Source organism: Trichoplax adhaerens, genomic scaffold (genome assembly GCF_000150275.1).
Source record: "Trichoplax adhaerens TRIADscaffold_28 genomic scaffold, whole genome shotgun sequence".
Lineage (NCBI taxonomy): Eukaryota > Metazoa > Placozoa > Uniplacotomia > Trichoplacea > Trichoplacidae > Trichoplax > Trichoplax adhaerens.
The window spans coordinates 193,228-218,441 of NW_002060969.1; the positions used below are offsets into that span (position 1 = coordinate 193,228).

The 25,214-nt window shown below is 33.7% G+C and overlaps 4 protein-coding genes across 4 annotated transcripts; 3 read left to right on the forward strand and 1 right to left on the reverse strand.

The window, feature by feature from the left end:
• Window positions 1-5,315: 5,315 nt before the first annotated feature.
• On the forward strand, window positions 5,316-7,229 carry TRIADDRAFT_33034 (uncharacterized protein; the record flags this gene model as incomplete). Its single annotated transcript, XM_002117700.1, has 7 exons — window positions 5,316-5,400; window positions 5,509-5,574; window positions 5,731-5,894; window positions 5,978-6,493; window positions 6,566-6,702; window positions 6,894-6,996; window positions 7,149-7,229. Coding segments are annotated over 7 exons (1,152 nt in total), but the record flags the coding sequence as incomplete, so codon positions are not given.
• Window positions 7,230-7,403: 174 nt separating this feature from the next.
• On the reverse strand, window positions 7,404-11,452 carry TRIADDRAFT_63433 (expressed hypothetical protein; the record flags this gene model as incomplete). Its single annotated transcript, XM_002117744.1, has 13 exons — window positions 7,404-7,649; window positions 7,724-7,819; window positions 7,899-8,004; window positions 8,449-8,520; window positions 8,601-8,725; window positions 8,811-8,946; window positions 9,024-9,070; window positions 9,173-9,343; window positions 9,437-9,534; window positions 9,654-9,759; window positions 9,957-10,025; window positions 10,430-10,516; window positions 11,411-11,452. 13 exons carry the CDS (start codon window positions 11,450-11,452, stop codon window positions 7,545-7,547), a joined length of 1,260 nt encoding a protein of 419 aa, XP_002117780.1. The 3' UTR covers window positions 7,404-7,544.
• A 1,267-nt stretch (window positions 11,453-12,719) lies between these two features.
• On the forward strand, window positions 12,720-14,772 carry TRIADDRAFT_33041 (uncharacterized protein; the record flags this gene model as incomplete). Its single annotated transcript, XM_002117701.1, has 4 exons — window positions 12,720-12,867; window positions 13,490-13,615; window positions 13,930-14,019; window positions 14,585-14,772. 4 exons carry the CDS (start codon window positions 12,720-12,722, stop codon window positions 14,770-14,772), a joined length of 552 nt encoding a protein of 183 aa, XP_002117737.1.
• A 7,847-nt stretch (window positions 14,773-22,619) lies between these two features.
• Window positions 22,620-24,093, forward strand: TRIADDRAFT_33067 (uncharacterized protein; the record flags this gene model as incomplete). The annotated part of the gene is made up of 7 exons (XM_002117702.1): window positions 22,620-22,730; window positions 22,805-22,917; window positions 22,999-23,113; window positions 23,191-23,289; window positions 23,537-23,624; window positions 23,769-23,852; window positions 23,960-24,093. Coding segments are annotated over 7 exons (744 nt in total), but the record flags the coding sequence as incomplete, so codon positions are not given.
• Window positions 24,094-25,214: the final 1,121 nt, after the last annotated feature.

The following is a 25,214-nucleotide window of genomic DNA, read 5'->3' on the forward strand; positions in this document are numbered from 1 at the left end:
TCATATAACGAAATAGAAGGCTTGCGTTCGCCCCCCATCTCCGCTCGACGCTTTTGTTCCTCTTTTTTCTTACGAAATGCGGCTAGAATTTTCTGAGCTGCTGCCTGAGTTTGAGGATCAGGTACTGACGGAAGCTTAGATGTTGATCCGGATCTTTCTAACGTTGTAGTTTTACTGCTAGGAACCACAACATTTTTGACATTGCCACCTTTCTGTAACTCCTCAGTAGTTGTTGCTGATCTTGATCTAGGTGGCGGTCGCAGCAAAGCTGGAGAAAGCGATTGCGCAGATTGAGATTGACCCTTTTGTAGATCTTTGTCAATGTCGGTCGTACACAGGTTATCTAATTTATTTGTCACATTTTCTAAATCCTCCACTGGTTCCTGCAAAATACTATGTAATAGCTTGTTTGAAAGTTGAGGTGGTAGACGCCTCGTCGGCGTACTTGAAGGCTGAATATCAGCAGAAGCGGTTGCTAATACTGGTGTTCCTCCTCCAGGCATTGGCGTTGCAGAATTCGGTGTTTTTATTGTTTCTCCAGTGTCCCCATTATCATGCTGTTGTTCCTGTTGCCTTTTCGCAGCAGCTGCTAATAGCGCTCTCCTTATTTTTTCGCGGGTATTCTTATTTTTATCACGAGTGCTTTGTTGATTGACATTTTGTCTATGTAAAGCATTAAGTGTTGGAGTAGCACCTAATTCTTCACTTTTTCTTCTCGTTATGGCCATCGTTAACTGAAAGAAGTTGCTTATCTTAGGCGTACTACCTTCCTCACTTGTAGTGCTAGTCCCATTATTGATTACAGGTACATTCTCCGGTGAACTCATTCTTGATGCATTTCCTGATGTTATTGGTATATTTGAAACCAGACATTAAGTAAGGTAAATTTTAAAACGCAATTAATGTCAATTTAAGAAAAGAGTATACAGTTAAATCCTCCGATAAGTATTTACACAATTTACCTGATTCCTGATTATTCGAAAAATCCTGTAATTTTTCCAGTAAAATCTTACGGGAATCTGAACAATGAAAAATATCGCAAATCTATCGAATAAATTAAATTAGAAAGTGAATTATGGGACTTATACCATGTGCGAGTATCTAACAAGCATTAATTAGGAGAACTTTCACTCATTCATTAGATCTTACTGTTACCAAAATATGATAATAAAAATGTAATTTGCATTGTTAAACCAGCATTTTAAGCTTTATATTATGTTAATGCTGTAAAATATCCAACAATAGCAAGTTCCTATGGAAATAAATCTACAATTATTTGTTACTAAATGCTACTTAGCTTACAATAAAATTAATCTCTTAGTGATTTTAGTCTGAAAATCGGCTGAACTATATCTGATTAGGTAATTACCTAGTTTTTTCTTTACAAAAATTAGATCAACAAGCTATCACTGTGTTATCAAAACTCTGAGTTTAGTTATTAAAAGACTATAATTAATGTCTCTGCGATAGGATATACGTACGACTAATATATGGGTACAGAAAAGCCTTTTTTTGCAGGTACAATATAGTGTATTTGTCACTATTAAAGATTTTGAATTGTAATTAAACCTAATGTAGAAACCATAAACGTAATAAATTGACAATTGCGGATTTTACGTAATATGCTACAGATTTTACTATGACGTATACATCACTTATCGATTTTACCGTCGATAAGTACGTATACCGTACAACCATAACAATACTCTGATTGCAAAATTTACAATTTGGGGAAGGGGGGTTTATTTGGACTCTAATAAATGCACGTTAACAATCTTAAGGCTTACTGTATATGATGCTACACACTGCACTGTATACAGTAAAGACAAATTAATTAGTACTCGTATTCTTGATCAACTGTATGTTGTGATAGGACACAGTGCAACCCTAATTTTTATCATTAAAAGCATATGCGCAAACATTCAGTGCTATACGTGTATTTAATGGAACAGAAGAAATCATCGAACATATTCGACTATAACTGAGCAAATCAAATCCATGGCAATTACTTACTGTTAAAAATCTGTAGTGTGTGGATGACAATACTGACATAATGAAGGTAATTCAAAATCAGTAATTAATTAATATTTGAAAAGTGATTTCAACATACGAGTATATTATCAACTTTATGAAACTAAAGCATAAAGTCATTATTACAATTAATTGATAGTAAAATAGATATATAGTACTTATCATGCGTATCTAAACGCTATTTAGTACCTGCTTGTGCGTGCCGCACTGCGTCATGACAAAGTTGGTTATTTCAACATTATAACATTTGCGATATCCATGTAGTTGGAGTAGTTTCTTTAATTTAAAATTGTACAAAAGACAATCGAAGAGACTGCGGTTAAAGTAGCAGATTATCTAAGATATCAGATAAATGTAGTGTTTAATTATCTGTAATCAATCTCAACTTACATTTTCGCTGACTGAGCTTCCCTACACACATTTTTTCACGTTTTACATTTAGTTTATGATATCTCGTTTTACTTGTCTTCGTTGTAAGCAAACAAAATCGTTACAAAATGTTCATTAAGTTATATTGATTATTCTTTATGCTAAACCAGTCATTGTAATTGGTTCCTGTGGCTTAGCAATAATTGTAAGTCACAAAAGACTATTCATAATGTAATCAATGTCACTGCATTGAATGTTAGTTATTGTCTCCAAAGGCAGACGCTGATAAATAACAAAAGCCTATGGTAATGCCATTGCTGACGTCTGGCGAATTGCTAACAGTAAACTGCGTGGTACCAGAGTAGTTACTACGTGTACAACATAATGTAGTAGCAACAAAAAATTTACTCACTTTAAAAATTCATGAACTAGTGTATGACTATTGATACCGAGTCTACAGGCACTAAAGACATAGGTATAATTGTTTATTGTGGTATTAGAAGCATATCACAAAAATATACGTTGTACGAATTGCTACTAAGGTAGACTACTTCAATTTCATCGTAGGCCATAACAAAAATTAAAGTCTCAAAGACTTCTAGAGTAATGAGATTTACATATCGATCTTAATTTTGTCTTCAGGAATACATATACGCCTACTATATTTTGTATTCGAAGAGTTGGGAGATACAATTGCCTAGCAAGTACATCATTCGATAGTGACTCACCTATTTGTTGACGAAACGAGGTAACTAATTAAATACTCTACAACTATTGATGCAGTAAGACCAATTACCTATCGATATCGTCGCTTGATAATAATTAATTAGTAATTTATACGCGGATACTGAGACATCTCCCAGACTTATTTTACAATAGTGTATTACTGAATATCAACTGATAAAACAACGTTTTACCCTTAGAATAACTCATTCATTTTAAACTTGTTACATACAAATGCAATAATTTATTACTGTAAACTAGTCGAACACCCTCAGCGTATCTTCAAGTCAAGTATACTGAAATTGTATATTCAGTGAACAAGTATGTGAGTTGCAAAGTATCATGAGGAGTGTGTGTAATAAGATGGCCCGTTAGTAATAAGTAATAGCGTAGGTCTTCCTTTATTGAATGCTTGTTGCACGTACATATGTGCGAATACAATTTTATTAATTATACATTTAAATAGACTATTAAATCTAACTCTTAGGAAATAGCATCTAATTGATAAAATATTGCCGACATTGTCAGGAGACCGTACTATACTATTTTTTACAATACTGCAAATAGGTACAATGTCGCACAATTAATAGGTAAATAATGCATTTAAAATATATGGGTATTTTATATTGTAATATGCTAGGAGCTTCTCCGAACGCTACGCATAGATCAGTAATGTTCTAAAATTTAAATTGCTTGATTTTTACAAAACATACATTACTATATAACTACACGCGCATTCGCAGTATACAATTTACGTATGTACGATTGTACGTATGTCTAGCAATAGCATGCAGCAATAATAGCAAATTTAATCCGTATGGTATACATACAGTATTTCGAATCAGGGACTACTTCGAAAGAAGAGAAAGGAAAGAGACGGGACGGACGAGACACGGCCGAAAGCTAGAAAAAATAAGATGGCCGACTTTTTTGCGGTCATTTTAGGATACACTACGGCTGTAACCGTACAGTACTGTACAGTTGTACACCGTACTGTGCAAAACCAACCAGGCAAATACTGTAATTTGGAGGACGGTCGTGTGCACTGTACTGTACATTGTACAATATACGCGTAGGGTACGATTACCGATGGTCGGTACACTTGAAATGACCAGCAGGAAAGTCGCCTTGCTCATCGCTAGTACGTATAGCTAAGGATCGTGTCCTGTCCCTTTCTCTTCTTTCGAGTAGTCCCCGTTCAAATATTGCTGTAAACATTTATAGTTCGCTTATGATTACATTATCTGTCTGCTCAATATTGAATTCATATATTTCTTGTGATTACTTATTGATACACTGCAAGTGTGTGACTGTATTAGGTTTCATTGATTTAATATAAATTATGTTGTAATTATAAATTACTAGCGCTAAACTTCCATTTTATTATACGATATGGTGGCTGGTACGCCTACAGTACAGTATAGTACAGTATAATACTGTACTGTACAGTACTTTGCAGATCTCAGATCTACAGTACAGTATACTGTACTGTACTGTACTGTACTGTACATTGCAGATTTCAGATCTACAGTATACTGTCCTGTACTACAGTAATGCAAGTCACGTCGTAATACCAATCTACAGTATGACAAATGGAAGCAAGATCAATTTTTTCGAGGATTGAGTTTTTTACTATACTGTACATTGTACTGTACAAGTAATTACTGTACTGTACTGTACAGTACAGTACTGAACGCCCCCTCCCCCACAAGTACAGTACAGTACTGTACTGTACTGTGATATCAGCCCATTGTCAGGGGTGTACAGTACTGTACAGTAGAGTTAAGATAAAAACATTTTTACCCTTAACTCTATGGTTATACAGTACAGTACAGTACGGTACTGTACACTGTACAGTATACTGTACAGTACAGTACAGTACAGTACAGTACTTGTACAGTATAAAGAAAGTATCCTATTATACTGTACTGTATTGTACTGTACGTGTAGATCTGAGAAGGCAAAAAAACTTTGGACAAAAATTAATTAAATAAAAAAATCAGTACAGCATAAATAGGGTTCAGTGTAAATTTACGCAGCAAACATGCCAAACGAGATCGAAACCAAAGTTCGCAATCTTCTTTCAACGGTACTGTGCTACTATGTTACCGATTTCGGAAAACAACTTCTACATTGTAAATGATACGGCAACAACAATATATTGACTGTATTTTACTGTGCTTGGGTTTTAGTATCGGTACAGTGATGATGCGATAAAAGATACACTCACCGTTTTAAGGACCTTTCAAAACTTTAGATTGGATTTGTCAAAATATAGTAAGTTCTAAACTATTTCATACTCAATACAGGCAGGAGTGTTAGGAATATAAAACTGTTTCGAGATGCGTATTGTGCTTCTAATCAGGTTAATTAAATATTATTTAGCGTATAACGATGGTAGAGAAAGTAGCTTGTTCTGCATGGATGGAACCATTCCAGTTGTCTATAAAGGTATACTACGTAATTTTCATTAATAAAAGCGCATAGTAAAAGTGTCCATAATTTCATACTGTTTTCGTAGTATTCTACTGTAATGTTTTGTAGACATAAGTATGCGTATACTATATATATTTCTAGTAAAGTGTACATACGTGATCTTTGCTTCAGGAACGACGTATAACATTCCTATTTGCATCTACTTGGAAAAAAATTACCCTCATCAGAGTCCTATTTGCTTTGTTCGCCCCACAAACTACATGATCCTCAAACAAACGAAAATCGTGAATGCTGACGGAAAAGTTAGCATTTCGTACTTATTAGATTGGAGATATGTAAGTATCAAGACAAATTTCGTTCTACTTTATAAAATGGAAATATGTTCTTAACCGCTATTAATAAAAACTTTCTATTTCAGCCTCAGTCAGACCTAACTACGTTTCTGCAAGTATTATGCCTACAGTTCGCAGACGAGATGCCTGTTTATAGCAAGAAGGCCACGTCTTATCCTTCACAAACATCTCAACCTGGTTACTCGTCCTCTCTACAGTCTTCCTATCCCCGTTACAGCAATCCAAGACAACCTTATCCTCCACCGAATGTCAACCCCAATGCCAATCTTCCCTATCCTCCAACCAGCTCTTATGGTATGCCACAGCCTGGCAACCCAAGTCCTTATCCACCAGCTTCTAGTACTGCTTCCATTTCATATCCTTCATTTCCCTCGCCTCGACTCGGAGATATTAATCCCTCAAATGAACAAGTAATGTATCAGTCACTGTTAACATCTGTTGAAGAGAAATTAAAGAGGCGCTTAAACGAAGCTTTAGAAGAAGGCAAGACAGAAATCGAATCTCAAATGCATATAGAAAATGAATTGAAGAAAAGTTCCACTATTCTAGAAGACAAATTAAAGCGGTTAAAGGAAGAAGAGGTGTGACGAGAACCTCTTACTTATGTATGATCTGGGTGATTTTTTTAAGACAGTTTTAAATTCTGTTTTTAGGATCAGGTTAGGGCTGAAATCGATACTATGTCCACGAAATTGAGTGAACTGCATCAAATTGAGTCTCGTGTCGGCACAGACCCATCGAAACTTAACATTGATGATGCTATTATTACGACTGCCCCATTATATACACAGTGAGTTACTCTTAAATGCTGAAAATATATTTATTTCCTACTATTAGAATCATTTTTCAGGCAGTACTGTATTAGGAAGATCAGTTTAATTCTGATCTCATTTTACGTGTATGTACTCATATACCAGAAATTCAGTAAGTTTTAACTCATTAGCCAAGTTTCACAAATTAATTTCATATTTATTTCACAAGAATTCTTAATCTGCATACCGAGGAATGTGCTATAGAAGACACAATTTATTATCTCGGGGAAGCTCTGAGAAGGGAGGTTATCGATCTAGAAATATTTCTTAAAGTAAGTTTTTGGAAGGGTCACTGGATTGTATCCGCTTTAGCCAATAAAAGACCCAGCAAAATTCTAATTGTAATTTTGTAATTACTATTATACACGTACATGCAGGAATTTCATTATTATATTGCAAACTAAATGATATGTTTATTACTTAGCATGTTAGGTCTTTATCGAGGAGGCAGTTCATGCTAAAGGCTCTAATTCGAAAGGCTAGAGCAACTGCTGGACTTCCTTAGCTGGTAAATTACTTCAAGAAATGTTACATTGATCATACGGGTTATTTGCTTGAGTATTTAATTTGAACAAGAGTCCAATAATTAGAACAAATAGTACCGACTAGAAAGCGGGTTTTGCAACGCTCATTCTTTAGACAGTTGTATGCTTTCTATTTTCATAGTTACTTTTTTATTTGACGTTATACAATTTTCTGTTAATTAATCTATCAGCATATTGCAGGTCTAAAGTTAAAAAATCATCATGTTTCGACGTCCGTAACATAATCTTGATAAATATATTCTAGGTGTAATGATACACTATGTTAAACGTTAATACTAAACAGAAATAGTTTTAAAAATATTGAATCCATCTTGTGCAGTACTGATAATAACACCAGGGAGCTGCGAATGCCAGTGAAGCTCTTTAATGTCTTTCTGTCCCTAATGAATATATGAAATAAAAATTTAAAAATACCTGCAGTTAGGCATATACGAGCATAAGGCAACGTTTTTACTTGATGAATAAACAGCAATTGCGGGGGTACGTCAATGTCCTCATGTTCGCCGTTGGCTTCGACGTCTTTCTCTAAGGCTAAATCCCAGACAGTTAACTAGGAAATTAACATAGTCAACTTTTAATATGATGGCAATTCCTTCCGTTTTTTTGATTAGCTTAGTGAGGTAGAGTACCTGATCATCAGCACCTGCAGCTGCAAATACCGTACTGTCAATAGGGTACCATTCTACAGATGTAATTGGCGCTTGATGGTGCTTGAATGTTGCAACAGGTCTTTTACTGTAAATATTTACAATACAATTATAAGTATAGAAAATTCGGAAACGTGATTTAAGTCTGCCCTCCTGAAATAAAGCCAGCGGGAAAGTAGTTAATACTAAGTAATTAATACAAAATAGATGCTATGCAATTGCTTTCTTAGTGTGTGTGGCAGTCATGTGTAGGATACCATTAAGGGATCAGTAATACAGTATTGCGTATAAGTGATATGCTATTGGACAATAGGGTCTCACTAAGCCAAAGCACAAAACAAGTATACTCGTACACAGTACGTTCCATAAAAATACACTTAACCTAATCATGAAATGAATGTAGTAAAATAATAAATTCGAAGTATTATGTTATGGAAGAAAGAAATATCATAGAGTACCCTACAATAGTATCTTCCAAGGGCTTGCTATGTACGAGCACATTAAGACCTGATATATAGAATATCAATCACACCTTTGGAGTCGTCGAAGATCCCAAACGTTTAAAATTCCGTCATCGCCACCTGATAGCAGAAAAGGATCATTGCTGGAAATGGAGTATGACGCCAATTAGCTTCATTATTAGCTAATAATTCTCATGAGAACTCTAATAGACAGATAAGTTACTTATTCCACGAGATAACATTAACATCATCTGAGTGGGCTTCCACCGAAATCATGCACCCCTTTTGCTTTGCAATTCTAATATCCCAAAATTTTACCGTCTTATCTACAGAACATGATGCAAATACCTATAAAAAGCAAATATACAGAATAAATAGCGTAAATACCAAGCCAAAATGCTAAAAATACTGCAAATAAAGAACGATCCGTTACAGAATCTTCATTGGGGCTCCATTGCAAATCTTCGACTGACTTTGTATGTCCTTGGAATGGAGTTGGCTCAACAGCCCAGGTCTCATTTATCGGATTCCATAAGTATATATCTTTCTTTTGATCTCCTGTTAGTAACCTTTTAATTTAAAAAGATCGTCTTAGGAGTCATATTTCTATAAATATAGCTTTACTACATAAACGTAACATGAATACTGCCTTCCATAAACGATCTTGGACCAATCCATAGCGAACCCTTCAGTCTATAGTCAAAAGTTGTACAATGTTTAATTATCAACCAGTTTTGGACATGAACTTAAAATTATCGCTAGTAAGATGGTTTTTATGCGCATATTAATAATAACCGAGTGTTTGTTAAACGAAAACAGTGGTGTTTGACGACTGTGTCCAGCGCCTATACAAGCGTTCTCATCATCTTTATCAATCGACATAAGTTCTTTAGAAATATCCCAGATATGAACACAACCTGTATCGGACCACGTGGAAACTATGTGCCTATTTGGTATTAAAGCATGCTAAAGTAGTTATAAAAATAAAAATTCTTAGTTTGAATTAAGAAATTAAATGAGTCAGAATGGTAGATACGTTTAGACTGTATTACAGCGTACCCTTATCCTATTTACAGCCCCTTCATGATGTATCGATTTTATATCCAAGCTAGGACCACAGTCTATCTTTTGTTCTTCGTCACTATCAGAGCAGTCACCTTAAATAATTATGATCATATTAACATGTCACTATAGATTTTAACAAAAATCATTTACTATGACTATTAATAATTTTTCTGAATATTACATTTAAGTTACAATATTTAACAGATAATACCTTCTTTATACGTTTTATGCAAGTTTGACATTTTTACAACAATAACACTATTCTTATTCATTTCATCAGCTTGGGTTCCTGCTACCAGATACGCGGTCATAGGAAACTGAAAAGTTCCGATGAAGGTGATTAAATACGATATTACGAACTCATCTGACCTACATTGTTTAAGTCACATCATTACAATCAGCAATATTTATAGTAGAGTAATGACATGACTTAAGCTCTAAGAATGACTGCTGCGACTGCAGAAAGCCACTACGTAGAATTTTAAAAGAATACTAATTCACTCAAGGTTCAAACCTCAGTTCGATTTTCTCCCAAACTATCAGGAACAACGCTGAAACTTAAACATGGGTAGCCAGTCTGAGCCTAGAAAACAGATTTATAGACAAAATTATCTACAGGCTTTAAAAACAACTAAAGTCATAACAATAAAACACAGTACTGTTCTATATCGCATAACATAATCAAAGGTTATACATAAAATAGATCTTATACAATCAGTACTCCAAGGAAAGTATTGAGCTACTGTAATTCAGCCATAATACTGTATGTTAGTACATAATCTTGTTTTAATCCCGACATACTTGAAAAAGAATTATAAAAACATCGTAAACTGTAATACATGGATAAAAATATTGTAGTTCTTTTCGTAATCCGGTCTATGCATACATAACATTGCTATAGTTTACTTGTTAAGAATCTTACTGAGCAGTAATTCAGGTACGAGGTAATATGAATGAAATCAGAATTAGTGTACTGTACGTGCTAACCGCATGGTACATATAATAAGCCGATTCTTCCATGACAAGATCATCATTTTCTGTAGTTGCATTTGTAGCATTGTGAGGAACATAAACCTAAATGGTTTAATTCAGAAGGTAGTAAGTAGTTAGGCAATCTGAGCTGAGCATAATATAATAATAATATCAAATACTGTAATCGAAACAAGCCACCGCATTGCTAGTTACAATGCAGCATTGCCAAACGAATCAGGACTTGGTCTATTGCAGGTAGTATAGCAAACGTATTAGCTGAAAGTTTTATTAAAACAAGACTGCGTAATACCAGATTTGCAAATCGCTAAAGATTGTATAATACTGTACGATGATTTATGCTGTCTCAACAATATTTGTGTGTGCGTATAAACTTTTCGTGATTTCCTTACAGTGCATGTCCGATGCTAGCTGTACAGTGCAGTATGTCATTTTCCATATTTTCTTCTAGGACGCATTAGCACACAAGTGCATGCAGTGTACTGTATAGTAAACACTAACTGGGCTACATGCAAAGTTTAGAATTAACCGCACTGTACATACAACCGGTATAAGTATAAAAAACAATTTTAGTGGATGCATGTTAGCTAATGACTACGGATAACAAACGTAGTAGACAAGTTAAAGTATAATACGATCCATTTCATTTTTGCCGTTTCGAGGCATATACATACAGCACGTTACCAAGTTTACAACGTACAGACGGTACACTACTTAGTGTTGTCCATAACCTTATATATAAGATTTTTTCTCATATCTCTATCTCTATCGTGGTGTTGTCAGTTAATATTTTGCTTATAAGTTATTATCATGCACACTTGCAAAGTATTATACTGTAAAATATAAATCACTGGTATTCAGAAAATTGCCTGTATATAATATGTTACATAGTTTACAACACTGCAATATTATCTGTAACTTTTTCATCTCTATTTTTCATCAAGGGATCATCTAAGAATAAAAGACGAGGTTTTCAACCTTGGTTTCCTGAGAGTCGTTTTCGTTCTCACTGTCTATCATTTTAATCTTTTATCTTTCTGATCTTTAAGACTTTAACCCGCAATCAGAAACCAGAAACAAGAGGTACAATGTTTCTGCGCAGAGGGCCTGATTACAGCTCTGAACTTAAAGCAGCATGATTCTGTATCAGGGAGATGCGGGAAATTTCGAATTTATGGTACCAACGTACTGTACCAACAGAAAGTGGTCCTGGTCCTGTAGTACTGTACACTATACTGTACTCAGTGTACAGTACTGTACTGCACAGATTGTGTAACTAACCATGCATATCCCCCGTTATTAATAATGCACTACGTAACGACATGTAACAGTACTGTACTGTATACATAAGTCTCATTTGTACTGTAGCGGAAACGCTCTTCAGAAGAAGAGTAAGAAGCATAGGGGCAAAATTGCTAAACGACTAAATGACTTCCTTACTTTCTTGCCACTCTCGAGCTTCCGAATCCGAAGCCCTGTTCTTACTGTGCTGTACTGTACCGTACAGTACACTGCGTTATAGTACTGTACTGCACTGTACTGTACATACTGTACTGTATGTACTGTAAAGTATGGACTAGTCTCTAATACTGTAATACTGTACAGTTATCATCAGCATGATGTGTGATCTCACACTCTACAGTACAGTACTGTACAGTATGTACAGTACTGTACAGTACTGTAACACGATCAGCTTTACTGCACAGTACATTGTACTGTAGTCACGGTACAGTAATTTTTGAAACTTTCAAAACAGAAGAACGACACTTTTTTACAGCTGGTACTGACAGGTTGCCTTGAGTCCTTGACCGCTACTGTACAGTACCGTGTACGTAAGTAACGTAACTATAGTACTGTACAGTATTGTACAGTGATGTAAATCGAGTTAGGTTCAAGTCGGGTTCAGCACTAAATTTTAAATTATTTAATTATTTAAAAGTGACTGCTGTACAGTACAGTACTGTACTGTACTGAACTATACAGTACTGCACTATACTGTACAGTACACTACACTGTACACTCAGTGTACAGTACAGTACAGACTGATACAGTGCACTGAGTACTGTACTGTACTGTACAGTGTACAGTATTATACTGTACTGTACTAGAAACTATTGCGGTTTCATTACTGTACAGTGTACAGTACAGTACTGTACAGTATAATTTTGTCCACAAAATGAATCATTGTGGCCCAATATGTACGAAATCTTCATTGATGTGTAGCTGAGTATTTTGCGCTATTCGAAAAAAAGCAGAAAGAATCGTTTATATCAAAAAAAGGCTAGTCATGGAGCGCAAGTCTGGCATCGTTTATATTAGTAGAATTCCACCACATATGAATCCACTTAAAATACAGCGAATATTTTCACGCTATGGACAAATCAACAGGATCTTTTTACAGCCAATAGGTTATTCATTAATGATTAATATTAGAAGTAAATTTGCATATGAAGTACCGTGCTGTACTTGGCGATTGTGGAGTAATATCAGATTTATTCATCGCTTTTTGAAAATGTTGATGCAAGTATGTAGAACAGTTATTATATTATACACTATTATTACATTAACCAAAACTCGATTTATGCTAACACGTATTTGACTTAGTGAAAAGGTCATAAACCGATTTTAAATAATAGTACGTTGCATGTTCGCTGTGGAAAGGGAACCTTTATAACCATTCCATTGCCGCTGTGAATCCTCTACTTTTAAATCTTACTATTTTGGCAGTCATGTGTATTTTTTTGTAACCTGGCTAGAAGTACAGTACTGTACTGCACCCCACATTAAACAGTATGTTTTGACCAAGCGATCCGTTTATGTACAGTATGTCCATATTATTACTTCGGTGGGCTGATTTTGACCATACGAAGTTTGTATGCGAATGGCAGCAGCGGTAGGCTATGGTTGGAGACTTGGAGTTAGAATTTTCTTACTGGAGCTTAGCCGTTTTTGATCTGCGCCAAACAAATGCAATATCAACCTAATAACTTATTACTGTATGCTATTATCACAAGATAGATTCTATTAGATGATCAATCATTCGTTTGCCTGTAACAGATTCTACTGAAATTGTCCGATCTAAAAGAATTCATGAAACAAAATTATACAGCGAAGGATGGATAGAATTTAAGAAGAAGAAAATAGCAAAATCCGTTGCGTTTTCCCTAAACAATACAAAGATTGGTAAGCTGCTTTGAATGTAGATTAAAGCTCAAACGAAGTATGACACCCTTTTAAGCACACGATCTTTCACCACCATAGTAATACGGTATACCGTATATATTGTTTAATTTAATTAATTCAAGGAAAACTAAATAGCAAATGGGAATATAACGTTCTGTACAACTATATTTTTTACTTGTTGGTAGGCCGCTCGTGTAAGCGTACCGATTAAAGTGATTACTGTACCGCGAATGCTCATAGATGCAGTTATACGATAAACTCACGCTTAATAAATTGGTACAACTAAATTCTGTAAACTGATTTGACTCTTTTAGGTCGAAAAAATAGAGGCTATTATGATCACGATTTCTGGAACTTAAAATATCTACGAAAATTCAGATGGAGTCATTTAAATGAGAAAGCGGGTGATTCCTTTTATTTAAAATCAATCTAGTCTTAAATAGCCGGTGATTGCGAAATTTTACTCCGTAGTATATTTTCTTTCCTTTATCACGCTTACTTTTCACTTTGAGCCATGATTTACGATCTCGCTTCGGGTTACAGCATTCTTGGGACTCAGTTAACTATGAAACTGCTTTTATGGGTTTCACACAGTGTTATTCTTCTTCTACATGTTATTTATGTTAGTCATGCCTTGATGTATGCATAGTATCAGTAAATATTACTTCCTTTTGATATTGGAGCTACTCTTCTTTAATAGTAGCTATAATGCTATCATACCAATTTAATGCGATTTCTTGGGATAGCACGGTAGTTTAGGACGTCATTCATTGATTTGATGTAAATGTACAATTTGCAAATATTGACATGCATACTGATATAAGTGAAATTTAAAACACTTTGCTAACGGATCTTTTCGTATTTCGTGCGAAATTGGTTGCACTTGTCCATCCTAAAATGTTTAGGAGACGACTTTGTTACTAAGACATGTTAATTTATACTGCTTAACAACGTATTTACTATTTATAGCTCATCATAATGTCATTAGAGAACAGCGCTTACGAACTGAGATTTCTTGGATGAAAAAACAGAATACTGCTTTTCTTGATAATTTGGATAAGAGTAGAGCCATTGATGCTATAGTAAAGCGTAAGGAAAGTATTGGAAGCGAGCATGTAAAGGTAAGTTTACTGAGACTAAGTTCTTGTTCAAAATAAAAAACGAATGGTGATACTATTTTAAATGGAATATAATTAATTAATTTAGCTAAGTTAGTGATATTTGATCACCGTAAATGTAGGATCATCGAAAGAAATCTTTTAAAGATAAAAATTTCAGGAAAACAGAAATAAGGATAAAGGCTGATTGGAGCAATAGATCAGAATTAAGTGATTCTATATTATGTAAAATATTTTGTTAACGTAGTGACATGATTGCGTTCAATCGATTGTATCAAGCAATATTGTGTTATTTTCTTAATGAAGTCTGTACTAGTTATACATGTTAAGCATGGAACGCTTCGTCTCTTAAAGTGATGCATATTCTTTGTATTTTATTCGCATGCGCACGGTGAGATTTCGATACCAATGTGTTTTTAGTCAAGGGACTCTAATCCATGAGTATAGCTGATAAATGTTTTAATATTCTTCGTGTGTGTCTTAAAGTAGTAATTTTTACTTAAAGTTTGGATCTGTCTCGTAACGGCAATGGAAATTGTATCTTATGAGCAAGGTAAGCTACTAAAATTTTTTAAAGTGAGATAAATTAAAGAGTCCAATTTCCGGAAGTTAACTTATACACTATTATTCAAAATATCGTGTAATTCCCGGTTGTACTCCATTGTGTATACTCATTGACTACTTAATTTTTTCGAAGTAAAATTAATTAGAGAGTTTTAATTTAAGATGATCTATTATCACTAAAATTTTTATCCCTTTAAGTTTCATACTGATGCTTACCAGTAAATATTATAACTATATTTCATATAAATTCCGTGATATTTTGAGGAGGGTTTGTGTGTCATACTGTACTTACAACTATCGTACTTCGTTTTCAAAACTGGTACTTGTTACCAACATAGTATAAAACGAATTTTTCGGAGCTGTAATAATAAAATGGTCTAATATTTATTATCATAAGTACTGTAATCCTGTTCTCCTAGCTGTACATCGATAACGATAGACCGCTTCGTATATGTATATCATAGCAAATGAAAGGCGAATGCAGAAATTATTTAAGTATAAATGTAAAACCTTTATTTTACTGTGCATCTAAAAAATGTAGAATATCTTAAGATTCTGGATTCTAAGTAGAGGGATATACGCACGTACATTTTCCCTCATTCTGATCTAATCATATAATTATTCATATACTGTACATTTAATGTGTATTTATTTGTTATAACTAGTAAGCATTATTACGGTATTGTTAATAAACTGTATGTATGATATACTGTATATTATATGTATATATATATACTGCACTAGTAAAACTTGCAGCAAGACACATTATTACTGTACTCCAAGTTCCTGACTGCATCCGCATTGGAACTTTCACATTTATCGTTGCTAAAATCTACATTGGAACAATTATACAATACCTTATATGCGTACAGCCCTACACCAATAAGTGATATCACATGCCAGACTGCCTACGTATAAATTATACAGCACAATATAACATAGATAGGTTCATATTTCCACCAGGCAGTAGCATCCTCTTATATGTCTATCTAACGTTCTACCTATGTACTGCCATTCTCAATCTGTAAATAAACCTGTTCTTCATCCTCTCATCATCTTTGACATCTGTCATTGTTGTCTCCCAATCAAGCATATTACTGTACAATGAGTGCACTGACGTACTGTACAGCAAATAATTTTGGTATGTACTAGTACAGTACAGTCCTGAGCATGTTTATTTTCTCTTTAGATATAGAAAAAGGGGAAAAATAGGACTGAACTAACGTAAAAATACCGTACTTTATACCGACATGTAGCTAGAGGGCTGAAGTTTTCGTATATGTTGATAGATGTACAGTACAGTAAGTTATTCACAACTGTCTATGCAAGAATTTCTACAGTACTGTACAGTACTTTGCCATCTAGAAATCTGAAGAATTAATAAACATGCCATACTGTACAGTACCATGCAGTGTACTGTATTGTATCTGCAAATTGTGCATCGTACAAGACTCGACAATGTCGAGTCGATATCCTATAAAGGCTAAACTAGAGTAGAAGATCACTCATTTTCCTTCAAAAAAAACATAAAACAATCTACAGTACAGTAGACATCATGGCGTAATATACTGTATACTGTACTGTACAGTACAGTACCGTTACTAGCATACTGTACTGTACGTACAGTACAGTACAGTACAGTATTTTACTTTAAGTTAATTACAGTACAAATACCGTAACATTTGCAGCGAAGTACTGTACAGTCCCAATCCTGACACACTTAAAAATTTCCGGCTGTTATACTGTAGTGTACGTACAAGGTAAAAATTAGAAGAGAAAAGCCCTCTTCTCCTGTGGATATCCCTCGAAGACGAAGACAGATCGGATGAAATCATGAAATGAAACTAAGGTGACATCATTTCGAGTCGAGATTTTATAGTACAGTACCAGACTAACTTACAGTACAGTACTGTACTATACAGTACAGTATTTAGTACTGTACCTTACAGTATTCAGTACTGTGGTTACAGTATTTAGTACTGTACTACTCAGGATTACAGTAGAGGGAAAATGGAGTCCCAGTCTCCCAGAATTACCACATTACTGTAGTGTACTGTACTGTACTGTACACTGTACAGTATAGTAAGGTACTGTAGTTCATTATTGACTGTACCATAGTACTGTACTGTACATACTGTACTGTTTATTTATTTATTATTAATTAATTAACTTAACAGTTAATAAGGAGATTACGGTACAGTACGCAGTCTGTGATCGTTGTCTTGGAGAAGAAACGTTGGACAGATTAACTTAAAATTTGATGACACCCAAACTACTAAAGTTTGTGGCTACGAATCTAATTCTGTATTAACGACATATTTATCTATCATGAGCCAATACTATAAGCGCGATAGCGGTGGGTAAGTCAAAAATTCAACCACAATAACGATTTGTGAATAGTACATATTCTTTTTCACTGACAGTTAATATAATCGGTATGGTATCTCACGGCTATACTATCATACTACAATATCCTATATATGGTATACTGTATTTTGCTAACTGCAGTCCTAAGAAAAGTTTTGAATTCTTTTCGTTATTTAATTGAGGCCACCACCTTATCCAAATGCAAATGCTTGGGGTACCGCTCCTCCTGGAAGGTATCGTACTGTAAATCAATATGCAGCCTTATGCGTAAACTTTGGCTTAGTAAGCCTAAAGTAGACGAGGAATATCTGTTATACAATAACTTTCGGGACTATATGATTTTGACTGAAATAATAAAAGAATTTCTGAGTTGATATAATTATCTCGAGATTTGATCTAAAAATTATCACTATAGTCTTGATATGTCACGAATTAATCAAGCGATTTTACCACAGCGTTCCTGAGGAGGAGACGTTATCTAATCCACAAAGCGTCCGTGAGCAGAAAGTCAACCGGCAGGTAAATAATCATAATAAGAATTAGACATACAATTTAAGTACTAGAACGGCGCCTTCTAATGGTACTAAGATTTTGTTCAATGATAAGTCTAGTCGGAAAAATAAATTAGGGATTAGCTTATATCCTATGGTATATTGAAAGCTGTAATAAGTTTTATGTGTCTAATTAAATTCTGGTGCGATTAGTAATGTCAGATTAGCTTTACTATCGTTACACTCTCAGTTATAAGTTAAATATTAAAGTACTACTGCATATATGCTAGCATAGGTCATATAGTATTAAAAGGGTATATCATCGAATGAGATCATTAAACTGCTAAATCTAAGTTCACTACAGTAACTAGTTCCCATGTATTTTTGGAATCACTAATACGAATGTAACATCAATTCTGTGATGGAGTAGATTTCTTTGCTATCAGCTCTTATAATCAAGTTAAACAGTGTGAATTGATAGCTCTAAAGCAGTTTATATCACTCTATTACAAAACTAGGTAGTTACTGTAGTTACATTTAAATATATACAAATGTGGAATTCATACGACATATGACTTCGAACGTCACTTATATACCGCACAGCTATGGAGCATCGCTATAGTGATTTCTGTTAAAACTGTTTTCCCAGTGTTTACGATAAGGCATTGCCGTGCAATATATATTAATTTTCTCCTTAGTACTACTGACAGAGATTTATAATGAATTATCAATCCAAAATGTTAATCTCCGTTGTATTCTAAATTTATTCTAAATTTTTCTGTAGAGGTTTTTAAATAAATGCAGACCACAGTATATATATATACACAGGCACCTAAATCAACTGATATACTTAATAGAAGGCAATGGCACATAAATAAACAATTATTATTATGCTACTACAAAGCCTGCTAATGCTATATTAATATATTTCAAATTATACATATCACGTTCATAAGACAACCTCTTTAAGATGTACGAAAAATTTCTGTTTTCTACTAACCAATTTGGAAGATCTTTTACTTAATTTAACATATAATACTATGAAACATGGAGACATAAAATACCATATGATATGTAATATTAATTAAATTTCGACTATCAACGTCCCAGCTAATATAAATTCATACATTGTATATATACATAATATGTATGTGTAATACAAAAATTTATTAAAGACAGGTTACTTTTACAGGGCATGTATGAATTCAGAATTTGAACTCTACAGTTAACAAAACTTAATATGACAGTAATAAGATAGATTACGACTTTAAGAATTAATCTTACATACAAGAAATTCACATAAATAATAATTATTGAAACAAACAGTATGTGATCTCAACAACTTACTTCTTTCGAGAATCTTTGCGCTAAATTTTTCGTCATGTTTTTATACTTTTACCTAATCTTTTAAAGTTAAACATGATAACCGTTGTCATTATTACATTGTTATATAGAGAGAGCTATTGGAGGCCAGGCAGAAGGTGAAGCGTGTGCAAGCTGGTAAGACTATTGTGATGGAGGGTTCAAAGAGTCTGCGGACGTGGACTTCTTAGGCATTTTACAATAATGATACAAGGGGTTATTAGAAAAAAGAGATATTTATTGTAGAGAATAACTAGGTACAGTGTGGTAGTTACTGGTGGATCAGCGTATAAGCTGTCGTGAAGTAACGTGTGTAGATACTAACACTAACAAATGCAACTGAACAAATCTGAGGCAAAAATCATCAGTATTTACAGTTTTAGAGAGAGAACACATGTAGAGAATAGGATTGTAGAATTAGATACATCATATACCATAAACAGGCTATACAATAGTAAATAATTGTAGGAAATAGCGAAGACTGTAACTATTATTATCACAATACGTTTTTTGCGATCTATCTACGTTTATAAGATCACAGATTTCGTCAAGTACAAAGACATTAGTTTCAGGCCAATCTTAAATATATAATCAAATATCTCAGTTTGCAACTTTTTGGGAAATACTAATAGATACGAAGAATATAGTTATCAGTTTCATGGCTATAAATGTTGTCTCGGGTACCAAATATGATATGTATGTTACGCCTAAGTATTAATGCTATATTTCTTATGTAGAACTCATACTTTGTATAAATTTTAAATAAAAGCTTAAATTTATATGATGGTTTATAATCTCAGCTACTAAAAACTAGAGGTTTTAGATAAATTATTTTATATTTAAGGCAAGATGCAGCTAAATGATCATCGCCCAACTTCGTCTAAATCAGGGAGAAGCATACCCCAAGTACCATCTTACAAAGATGCAGAAGGTAATATATAAAGGTAGCATAGAACGTAGCGATCGCGTTACTATTCTTTCAGTTAAAGATTTGATAACATTACAGTATATCTTTCATTACCATAGATAAATTTCCAAATTGTTATCAGTATTTCAAAAGGCGGATCGGACAATTAATCATAGCACATAAATGATCTCCTAAAATACTTCATCACGTACAAGTTTCGCAGATTAATTGGAATAACCTCAAACTATAGGATTTCTAAACATTTCTAATTCTTTAGCCCTTGATTTATTTGTGACCTTATGATACAGTGCTTACATTAATAATAAACTTTTATAAAATGTTACATTAACACAAAAATAATAGCCCAGAAGACTAGTGTTATACGGCAGTATACAGTAAATATATATATATATTAATTACAAAATATTACGATTTAATTATAATATCAACAAAACACTATTTTAGTTACTAAAGTTGGCAAAATAACATTTATGGCTTACGTTTGATATAATACTGTAACTGAAATTAGATATTCTAGAATCCATTATTTTTCAAAGATGAGAAGTTATGCTTCGATTATAGTTATTATTTTAATCTGCAACAAAAATTCTAAACTGTTAAGATAAACTATACTGTAGTATAGCTGTATAAGTACATCCATATAATTGATATTATTGCTCGTATAAAGAATACTTATTGAATACTTGGACAATTCGCTGAAATGCTTTACGTATGGCTCACATCTGAGGTTATAGATTTATGAAAGATCAGACATTCTTCTGGTTATTCGAATTCTACACCAATCGTGCACATCATCATATCTTAAATAGACGCACTTCCTGGTGTTATTAGCTTAGCTTTGTAATTAATATTAGATAAGTCGATTATACTAACGTTATCAAATTGCCATCCTTATTCAGTTATATACATGCATACCGTACCTGCGATCTCTAGCATATTTTTACAATTCAGCTCTTGGCAGGATAGGTTTTGCTATGAATGCGAATCGTTTTTGTACAACTCTTTAGGATTAGAGTATACTTTTTTAAATTTACTATATACCAATAATGTAAACTTAAATATACATACCTATAATATAACTACTACTGGATGAAGCTATAATAACCTGGATAACATAAGATACTAACGGAAGACACAAATTAAAACATAAAATTACGCGATATGCAGGTACCGAATATTTACAGATGGACAATGATGATAATTTTGCATCTTCCGCGACGAAAGTTATGGACTTCAACAATAATAAAGAAAGCCCGTCATCTGCATCTGCAAAAGTAAACGATAAAATGCTATTGGTCGATTATGTGTAGTAATGTATAAATAAAATCTACTTTTCAATAGTAGTAGTATTTGCAGAATGATTTTTATAAACTTCAACAAAGTAACGTAACTGTAAATAATATTAGGCTGTATCGGAAACAGAACGTAAACTAGCAAATCTTGGCTTGCGGCATGAAATTAATTATGATGAAGACGAAGAAGATATCGAATCATCGGCTGTAATTCCTATCCAGGACAAATCTCAAGTTCCTACTCACAGATCTCCTCGTTCTTATCCATCAAAAGAGGTACTGTAATATTTTTGTGATATTTTATTTGAGCATGCAGTTTCATGCGATAAGGTTACAGTACTAAATGCTCTCTTATCTTACCTTACTCACGTCACACGTACAAATGCATAGCATTATCTGCATAGTTTTACCCGATATCTCTTGCTAATATCGGATTGTTGGTAAAATATAATTATCGTAATAATTTCCCCATTTTCAATTCCGTACCTGCCTATTGTTACACTATCGTATACATATTAATTTTCGTACATGTAATAGCATAACATCTCACTACATTTCACAGCAGGTACATTGAATACTAAATTTATCATTTCTTTACGATTAAATTTTTAGTTAGAATATATTATGGAAATTGTTTATTTCCTGATAAGATTAAATGTTTAATTGGCTTTAAAAACGTAATACGAGCAAATACTATTTTCCAATAAGGAATATTCACCCTCTGGATCCCCTGAGGATTCATCGATATTTAATCTTGATATCGATAATATAGAAAAATTTATTCAAAGGTACATAAAATTAAAATCGTACGACCAAGATCAATTAGTAACAATGTATCGAGAATGATTGCTAAATTACAATGACCTTAACGTTGTTAGCACTGCTCCACAAGATACTACAATAAAATGTAGGATTAGCAGAGATAAAAAAGGGGTGGATCGGGGAATCTATCCTACTTATTATCTCCACCTGGAAAGAGAGGATGGTAAAAAGGTAAAATCTAAAATCATCTAATCCTTAGTGTATAATCTTAATGTATTAGGTAATAACTGAATTACTGTTCTTAGATTTTCCTTATGGCAGGTCGCAAACGAAAGAAAAGTAAAACTTCGAACTATTTGATATCGAATGATGCTACTGATCTTTCCAGAAATGGAGAAAGCTTTGTTGGTAAACTAAGGTAATGCAATAGTATGATCAGCATAATTGTACGATGATTTCGGCGGTTACTGAAAGGTCATAAACAATTTCTGGATTATAGATCAAATTTGATTGGAACTCGTTTTACAGTATACGATAATGGTATAAATCCTGCGAAAGGTTCAGTTGGCATTGACGGAAGTAGTAATAGAGAAGAGCTCGCCGCCATAATATACGTGAGAACCATCACTTTTACGGAGTTATCAAGTACGATGTACACCTACCTTGCGTCTTCTTTTTAATTTATTCAAAGGATACCAATGTTCTTGGTTTCAAAGGACCTAGAAAAATGACAATTCTTATCCCTGGGATGGATGCAAATCAGGAAAGAGTGGCTGTTAGACCGAGAAATGTAAATATTTAAAGATTTGTGCTCTATTTGTGACTGATTTAATTTACTACAAAACCTTTGTAATTTCTTAGCTAATATGTATAACTACGGCTGTATCTGGAACACGATAATACTAGTCCATCATACAGTAATTTGTCAGTGATTTGGTATAAAACATGCCCAGTAAATAAACATCTTATAGGAGCTTTTAAACGTGTCCTGTTTTTTTGAATCGTCATCAACATTACACTGTGCAACTCTTTCTTAGGCTAATGAAACATTATTAGAGAGATGGAAAAGTGGTAGAATGGATAATTTATTAGAACTGCACAATAAAGCACCTGAATGGAACGATAGTAAGACACTTATTTTGGAATTTATATCTAACAATCCATCAGTCCATATTGCTAAATTAAAGTCAAGTTGATATAATTTTATTGTAAAATTATACATGTTATCCAGAAATAGTATCACTATTTGTAATTCGTGTTTAATTTTAGATACCCAATCATATGTTCTTAACTTTCACGGGAGAGTAACTCAAGCATCAGTAAAGAATTTTCAAGTTGTTCATGATAATGATGGTAAGAATAAATTGTATCTTTCATGTACTAGTTTATTGATTGATATGCAGGATTAATAGCAGCAGACTCCGCAAACTTTAAGTATTTATATTCATTGAACTTTGCAGTTGATTACATCATAATGCAGTTCGGTCGGGTATCAGAAGATGCTTTCACTATGGACTACAAATATCCGTTATCGGCATTGCAAGCTTTTGCTATTAGCTTAAGCAGTTTTGATGGAAAATTGGCTTGTGAATGATGTTTTCTCTGCCATAATTTAAGATTCTAGAGATATTCGTACAGTTATCTGTTTGCATGTGTAATGTAGTATTGTTTTACTATCTCAAGTTACTTTATTCAAGTAAATTGGCGGCTAAATTGAAAATAATAACATTCTTATAACTTAGAGGTATAAAAAAGTGATATTAAAGAAAGATCATATCGTTACTAGACTGTAGATCATAAACCAGCCATTATCCCTGTGCGTAGATTCACCATTTACTAAATGGCGACCTATTATCACGGTACTCGTGTAATGACTTTAACAGTTTTCATTTTAACACTAACAATATATAGGAGCATTCAAAACTGTTCTCTAAATAATTATAATGATTACAAATATCCTTAATAAAACTGTAACTGCCTTAATGTATCATATACGGTTTTATATTTATCCACATTTTAATGGATTATGTAGTATCATTTCCCTTTCCGGTTACTGCGTTATGCTCTGCATTCCTACTGTTTACTTATTTATTTACTGTGGTATTTATTAATAACTAGTACTAGTTTAAAGTTTTAATCAATTTCTAAATCAAGCTGACGTTTCATGTTGATAGCAAACTTACCTACATTACTGTCTAGCGATATGCTTTTCAGTACCACAACTTTTAACTGCAACACTGTACAGACGCAGTATAAATTTACGGTAATTCGATAACACTACTAGCCCGGAATGGCAGGACCTCTAGTGTAGTTTTGAGAATCAAGCTACAGTAAGGATCACGATCATCGTTCGTACCAGTGATGTATAACGTGTGTGTAAGTTATCTTAAATATTCGTATGTTTTTGTAGATGAAATGTTTAAGAATTTTTCTCTTAAAAGTCCCTGCCGTATCACATCTCGTGCATGTGGCAGCCAGATTTTCTTGCTGTCATGCAAATATTAATGGTAGCCAGCCAATAAATGCAGAACACATTCCTGATATCAGAGATTATTCAACCAATAGTAAAACATTTCTTGTTGTCATGAAATTATCCCCCTAGTGTTCCGCAATTACAGTAGCACAAGTATCACTGTCTACAGCATAAATATAAGCAGTAACGTCGTATGGTACGCTGAATCACCAAATATTCCTGTTTGCAGGTCTTCATCTCGA